General features: G+C 39.7%; 1 protein-coding gene across 1 annotated transcript in view; it reads right to left on the bottom strand.

Annotated features, from left to right (window-relative positions):
- The window catches only part of gpr157 (G protein-coupled receptor 157), a 9,468-nt gene extending 3,002 nt beyond the window's left edge, over positions 1 to 6,466 (bottom strand). Inside the window, exons 1-3 of the mRNA XM_010790782.1 lie at positions 5,872 to 6,466; positions 3,304 to 3,517; positions 2,146 to 2,340 (exon numbers count right to left, since the gene is read on the bottom strand). Coding sequence (XP_010789084.1) covers positions 2,146 to 2,340; positions 3,304 to 3,517; positions 5,872 to 6,248 — 786 coding nt within the window. The 5' untranslated portion in view covers positions 6,249 to 6,466. The remainder of the gene's footprint in view (positions 1 to 2,145; positions 2,341 to 3,303; positions 3,518 to 5,871) is intronic.
- Between the last annotated feature and the right edge of the window lie 1,553 nt (positions 6,467 to 8,019).

Genomic DNA, 8,019 nt, shown 5'->3' with positions numbered 1-8,019 from the left:
CCACACACACACACACACACACACACACACACACACCACAACACACAACACCCACACACCAAAAGACACACACCACACACACACACACCACACACACAACAACACACACACACACACACACACACACACACACACACAACATATTTACACTACAGTACATAGTAAACAAGTACACGACAACTTGAACATCTACCCACCCTAACGTACGACAGTCTAGACCACTTAGTAAGTGCGAAGTAGTACTTTTCAAGGAAACCTTCATATAAAAGGTTGACAAAAAAATTGAAACCAATTTTTACTTTTGGAAATCTACTTATGAAAGGAACCTGTCAATCATAATGTAAGTACAAGCTATGACGGTAAACCATTTTATCGATAGATTGTAGTATTATGTTGCCAAAGTAGTCTTTTTACCAATTAAACTAAGTAAGTCTTTTAATTTTTCAATCAAGGTATGCTGTCTAGTATCGACTTGAATAATTATAATTGACATCCTCGGTACTTGATATATCATTACGCAAACAAAATTATATTCTATAAAACAAACTAAGTGGGTACCCAACCAACGAACCCAGTGTACCTATACTCGCGGTAGGTAATATTAGGATAAGTGGACGCAACATCAACAACACACCATTATATATATACTCTTCCCACTGTCTCCCCGATCGTAGAGTGCAAGCCCCAGTTAATTTAGGAACGCAGGGAGTGAACATCAAAGGGACTGCAAATTCAGGGTAGGGGGGTCCCTTCGTACCTCTCTACGTTCCTTTGGTGTTCTTCGTCCCTTTACTCAAAAATTCTCGTTACCCTGCAACAAAAGGAGGCCCTCTCGCAGTAACACTTCGCGCAGGGCAACACTACCGCGACGTGTCGACTAGCAGACTGTCGTCGAGCACAGGGCAATACAAAGTGTATTGTGGGGGCGGTGTGTAAATGGTTGTATTTGTAAACATAGGTAGAACAACATCTGGGTTTTATCATAAATTTATTTTATCTTAGGTTAAGAGTTTTTCCCTATTTGCGGTAAGAATTTACATATTTGCTTGTTATCAAACTTATATAACTAATTCTCACGGTGTTATCTTTATTTTTATTAACTCTCTCTTTTTACTCTATATAATAGAGGTTTTGGGTCAAACTAATGTACAGTAACCTAACGAAATGAAACAAACAAACAAATCTATACATTCGTGTAAATGTAAATTCTATCGTGAATTACTAGGACTGACTTACCCTTTACGTCTATTTACTTTATATTTTGCTTTTTCGCTAGTACTTTTACAAAGGTTTTTTACTTATGTTAATAAAAATTGGGAAACAACAAGTCGTATATAGTGTATAAACATTGATTTAACTATGGGTAATTAACTTTTGTTTTGTGCCCTATTTTGACAGTCCTCACTTGAGGGCACTCCAAGTACATAAAAGAAGGTGAGGCGATCCCTTTGACGAGAGTACAGTCTTCGAATCTAGTCACCATACGTGACGTACCAGTAGTACACTCGCTATGTGTCGATTCCCCCGCTCACAGACTCTAAAGTAGCTTCCTCCCAGACCACCAAGGAGCTAAATATCGAGGAGGTAATAGCTAGGAGCAGGAGGCCGTTTTTTATTCCCGGTAACCCTGCGATGAGTTTACCGCGTCTGTTGTGAAGGCCACTCGGCTCCTGGCTCCTCGCTCCTTTACCTTTTTATTCCTCTCACTCTTTCCCGGTCTCTCACTTATGTAGTATGTATATGTCTCTACGACATTACTCTTTGGTTACACCCTCAAACCTTTTAACGTGTTATATTAATAAGATCCATATGGAGCTATCACTGTTACCTTTATATTAGTCCATCTTTCACCGTACTGTACCCTGGAAAAATATTTCATTCGTATCCTGGGTTTGGTTGAACTCTGACAGACAGGTGGCGTCACACACACACACACACACACACACACACACACACACACACACACACACACACACACACACACACACACACACACACACACACACACACACACACACACCATCTAAAAGGAATGAGGAAGTCTTATCAGGATATGAAACTAGATGAATGAGATTAAGACAATTAGCAAGCATCCTTTATGTTTAACATTTTCAAATAAGGGATTAAAAGAAACTTTAAACTCACATGTAGCGTGACCAGCACCGGGTGCTGTCGGGCCGGGGAGTCGACGAGCAGCAGGATGAAGCGCACGGTGCTCCAGATCCGCAGCACGATGAAGATGATGGGGATGAGAGTCAGCTTCATATCCGCCATGGAGGAGAAGGACTGTGACGGAGGCCTAGTGGCCAAGATGGGACGGTACTCTGACAGGGCAGCATGCTGTGCAAACAGAGACAAGATTTCATTAAATATTTTCTAAATATGTATTTATAAACTTGAAAAATTTATTCTTAAGTTCCAAATACAGAAAATCGGCATGTAATTTCCTACATATAACATTGAGGCTGCTTGAGGGAGATGTGACTTTAGAACAAATATTTTCTATATCAAAGGTCGGTTGTGTCTCGTTCCCTTCGTTTGAATTTGCGCCTTATTTGATTTCTTAAAAAAAAGACAATTTGAAGGCCAAGGGTCTTAATGTTTAGTGGACTTTTTCCTTAGAGAAATGCTTAGTGCTCCAGATAGAGAGAATTTTGAAACCGTTTGTTTGCTCATTATTACCATTTGTGTATATTGGTAACCCAAACTGGGATGCAGATTTAATATTTCTAAAAAAATATTATGTCTATTTATACTTTACAATCTATTTCCATCACTACAATCAAAACCTAAATTATCTTTTTCAAAAAACATCTGAAAAGGACTTCAATAAGCAAAGAATTATAACACTTTGTGGATTTGATTGTAATGCTTCTCAACTAACAAAACAACGAAGACACATTTCTGGGTAAACTTTTAGGTACATTTAGAATGTTTAACAATTTAATATTCCTGCTTAATTTTGAACATTTGATGAATTGTGGAAACCTTTTTTTCATCTTTCTCTCTTTTAAGTGTGGCTATTGCTATTTAGTATATTAGGTGTCCTCACTAGCCATTTTTCACTTCTAACTACTGCTGCAGTGTTTTAACATTTTCCCAAGTGTTGTCTTTTTTATACGGGTACATATGTGCAATTAAATGTAACTACTGTTTATGACTGTAATGTTGCAACTGTAGAATTTAATACAGCAATTTTCAATATCTGCAAGTTTTTCTGTATTCCACTGTTCATGCCTATGCAGTTGTGCATCATAAGAGTATTGAATGTAGTCTGCAGGTACACAAACACTGTATCCTCACCGCTATGTGGATGTGTCTCTTGATCAGGATGTAGAGGACAGGCAGGGTGAGGTAAGCCAAGAACTCCCAGATCTTCCCGGTGAGCAGCATCCACAGGATCCGGTCCGGAGCGTGGATCCTGACCCAGCACCAGCCCACCGACACCTCTGACGCATCGTAGCCGATCTTGTACAGGCACACGGCCGCAACAGTGATGGCCAGAGGAACACCCCAACTACAACACACACAAAGAGTTTAGAGGATTTAACAAAACAACCTAAAATAAGTCAACTTGCAAGCTTTAGGAGAGGGGTCAACATCCAAAAACTTTGAAAAGACATGTGACACCATGTGAGACAATAGGCCTGTGTGTGTGTTAGAGCACACTGCAGAGTCACCAGTTGTGTTGCTTCAGCTCTGTGTGTCATAAAACCACAAAATGATTCACTTTAACAAGCCAGTGTTTCCCCTAGGATGGAGTCATAGCAGCGGTGCTAAGGCACGTGGGCCCAGTATAATGTGAGCGTGGAGCGCTATATAGGGGAAACACTGCAACTAATGCCCATCTTAAGGGAATACTATACTTTATAGGCCCTCCCTGGCCGATATAAATCCACAATGCACACCCTGTGTGTGTTTGTTTTGTATACAAGCCTCGATGAATGGCGGCTCTGTTGTGTGATTTCGAATTCAATGGAGCATTTGATAATTCACAGAAACAATATTAGAAGAACAAACCCAGGCACTGCTTTGAGGAGTGCCCAGGGGGGAAAATGTTCTTGTGTCCAAAAATAGATCAATTATACGCCACCACTATCCCTTAACTTATCTTCACAATCAACATGGACAGCTCTTTAATGTGCAGAAGGAAAACTGAGCATTCATAAAGTCTAATTTATGAAAAAACAAACAGCTTGCTAAATAGCCTTCAAATGTATGATTGTAAAACTGTGTGATCTTGTTTGATACGGTTTTAATAAAATTATATTGGGGATTACCCATATAACTTGTAATGCGATTGTGCGATTGTCTTTATGTTTTTATATGTCTTGAATGAAGCTATTTGAATGTCCTTGTTGTTGAAGGCTGCGGTACAAATGAACTTGCCTTGTCTAATGAAAAACAGGTTTAGCTCCTTTTGCGAAGACAACTAAGAGCTATCTTATTCAAGCATAGTATAAAAAAATGAGATAATTAAAAGATCACAGTGGTATGAGAGTCTGGTCATTATGATAACATAAATGTACCTATTGTGAGTAAACCTACTACACGTTGAGATCTAGTTAACCTGCCAAATTACCAATTAATTTGCATCCATTGTTCCAACAAAGTATACAGATGTTTAGTACATTCTGAATGAATGTCTTCTTGATACCCTAGTCCTCGGTTACAAATTGTCATTTGTACACGTTTCCAGCAGATTGAGCCATTTTCTCATGTTTGCTATTTGCCCCATATTTCCACAGTATACACCAAGAGTATTGTTGCAGAATTATGTGTTTGCTGCAACGCATGAAGACAATTTATCATTCACTTTTCTCTAACTGTGACCCTAGAACTTTGTATTAAGGAACCTTATTAAGTGTGTGCGTATTTAAAAGGTTTACAGTTCTGAAAATAAAACAAGAATTGGTAGTTGTTTCAGTACTCAGGCTGGTTAAAAACAATACCATTTAGTGGAAGTGGAATTATCATATATTTTAATAATATCTCTGACGCAGGCACCCGAACAGCTTGTTTAGGGATGTAAGCCTACGAAACGAATAAACACACACGGATTAAAAAAAAAAATTTCTATGGGCAAACTATCAGAGGTGGGAGAAGTACTCAGATCTTGTTAAAGTAGAAGTATCAGTTTGAAGGAATATTTTTTCCTTATAATTATTGACGCATTAAAGTGTTATCAAAGCTGGTAATGGTGTAGCTAATTTTAATGACTTTGTATTCTGCAGGGTAGCTTGCGAATTTACTCCAGGACTAAAGTAAGTGAAGTCTTAGTTAAGTGTTGATTATATATAAAATAATTAATCAAAATCTGCCAAGTAGCCTACATAAAGGTGTTATATAAGTTTAGTTGAGTAAAAGCACACATTTTATATCGGAATTGTAGTGGGGTAGGAGTAGGCTACAGAGTAGCCAGAAATTGAAATATTGAAAATAATAAAAGTAAAGTCCCATCAAATTCTACTAGTACAGTACTGTACTTAAGTAGAATTTGATGGGACTTTATTTGGTGCAAAGTAACCAAGTATATTTACTCAAGTTTGAGTAAATATAGCCTACTTGGTTACTTTGCACCACTGCAAACTACACCACTATAACAAATTAACCGAAACAAATTCATGAACTCTTTTTTAGAGTTAAAACAAAGACAAAGTCATACACTTTTCTTTTGCTGTCCAAAATTAATAGAATAAAAATGTTTTTCTGGTTTAAGGCGATTTGTCACCAGAATATCCCAAGATGCTTCAGGGTAGCCTACAGGTGGGAGGCATCCCACTCCAGCTAATGAAACTTAACTTTAGTCAGCTATCTCCAGACTCCACCAACAGTTATTAGCTCTGGTAGTTAGCATAAGTTAGCAGTTACCTGACGATGTGGAAGCACCACACCAGGCTGTCTGCGGCTCTCTGATTGGACCGGACAATGAACACATACAGGTACACAGCGATGGCCACGGTCCAGAAGAAGGAGCTGGTGTTGGCGAAGGTGGACACCGCTCCCTGCGCGATGCAGTCCAGTGAGTCGGTGCGGAAGACCCGCCAGACCCCGTAGGCGTAGGAGACGGCGGACAGCCAGTCAGACACTGAGAGGAAGACCAGCAGCCTGCGGGGAGTAGTCCTCAAATCAGCCCAGATAATGTAGGTGAGGATGATAAGAGAGGAGCCCAGGAAGGAGAGTGCACATGAACACAACACGACCACCTGCTCAGAGAAGTACACGACCGTCTCATTCCCATATGCCATACTTCAGTGAGGTCATACGATGTTTCTGCAAACACTTCCCCGAAGAGAATACTAGTCTATCTACTTTTCTACCATACTGTCTCTCTGCTTTATTTCCCCTCGAGTTGAGCTAAATGAGTTCACAAACTTCGTCCATTGCTTTTGAGGCAGCCAAACAAACTTTTCTTGCCGTGTTTAACCCCTCCCTCCCCGTCTCCTCTGTGTTCTGTTTACCCCTCGCTGCACCAACAGGAACCCAAAGCAGAAGTCAGTCAGCTGCTCACAGGCAGACTCATAATGCTCTATTTATGGCACTAATGTCCTTTACTTGTGCAACCCAAAAGCTCTGACTAATTTGTCACGTAAAAAAAGAATCCAATGTAATGCCAAACTAGGGTTTTTACATACAAGTATGTGCATTGACAGGAAAACATTATTATAGAAAAAATACTATTATTATTATGATTATTTTTTAAATGTACAGAGTAAAGAGCTAGGCAAGTGCAACAATTTATTTTACTGGATGTCCAAACATTTAGAGTATTAGTTAAAAAGGATATGCAATGTACAGATAACAACTTCAAGGCATGTTTTTATCAAATATATATTCTTTCAATTCAGGCACGCTAAACACAGAGCACATGTTTTTTCATTTAGCAGTCACTTATATATTGCATCTAATTTTACTTTGTAAATATGATTTTCTCCTAAATGAACCAAAAATGCCCCTTAACCTTAATTGTCCCAATCCACTTTACATATTGCCTTTTATAATTAAGGTGTTTTACAACAGTCACATAAAATAAATCACTTAACAGAAAAGAAAATTATACATATAAACTTCCTCTTATATGGGACCTGTCATGCTAAATGCATTTTTTCATGTCTTTTATACATAAACATGTGTCCCCTCTTTGTAAAGAGATTCTGAAAGTTTCAGGAAAAAATATTCGCTCACTTTTTGTCCTGATCCATTTAAATAAAAACCTGTCTGAAAATGAGCTGATCAGATTTTGGCCACTTTATGATGTCATAACGACCATTAGCCAATAACCAACCAAGTTAACACCTGCCCACCTTTTCACTTGAATCTCCTCCTAGAGCACCATTAGGCGCTTTCACATCGGAGTACTTTTCCCAGGAATAGTTCCGATAGTTCATGGGATTTTTGCTTGCATTAGCATTATTAGCTTTAGCCCAGCGCAGCAATGGAGAGAGACTAACTTGTGGCTAGGGTTGGGAACCGAAACTCGGTCCCAGAAGAGAACCGATAAGAAAATGCCGGGTACCGGGTACTCATACAAAATACACAATTTTGTTTCTGCTTAACGGTTCCTAAACGTGGTAGACCCTGTATTCCACCGGCTCCGTCTGTGCAGCGGTGACCCGGTGGAATACAGGGTAAGGGCGGACTGGCCATCTGTGTGTTCTGGAGAATCACAGAACGGCCGGTCGTCAGCGGGCCGTTGACGGCCGGCAGCGCCCTTAATTTTTAAAAACGGCATCATGTAAGTTGCGCTGACAGGCGACAGAGGTCCACAGTTGCCCCGCAGCTAGGCTCCCCCCGCCCTCCCGTAGACAGTTCACGAGCTCAGTCACTTCATAACACCATAGATGGATCGCGGTAAACGCTCTAAAGTGAGGCTCCACTACACTAAAAAAGAAAAAGACAAGGCACAGTGTAATGCCTGTTAATAGCTTGCCACAGGCATAGCTCAGTTAAAATAAAGCACAGCTATTGTGCAATACATTGCAGGTCACCCTTGAAAAAGAGATCTTTTGATCTCAAGGG

This window comes from Notothenia coriiceps, unplaced genomic scaffold (assembly GCF_000735185.1).
Source record: "Notothenia coriiceps isolate Sejong01 unplaced genomic scaffold, NC01 NC01_scaffold00034560, whole genome shotgun sequence".
In the NCBI taxonomy this organism is placed as follows: domain Eukaryota; kingdom Metazoa; phylum Chordata; class Actinopteri; order Perciformes; family Nototheniidae; genus Notothenia; species Notothenia coriiceps.
Note: the sequence above shows the minus strand (reverse complement) of the source record. Positions and strands in the feature narration are given on the sequence as shown.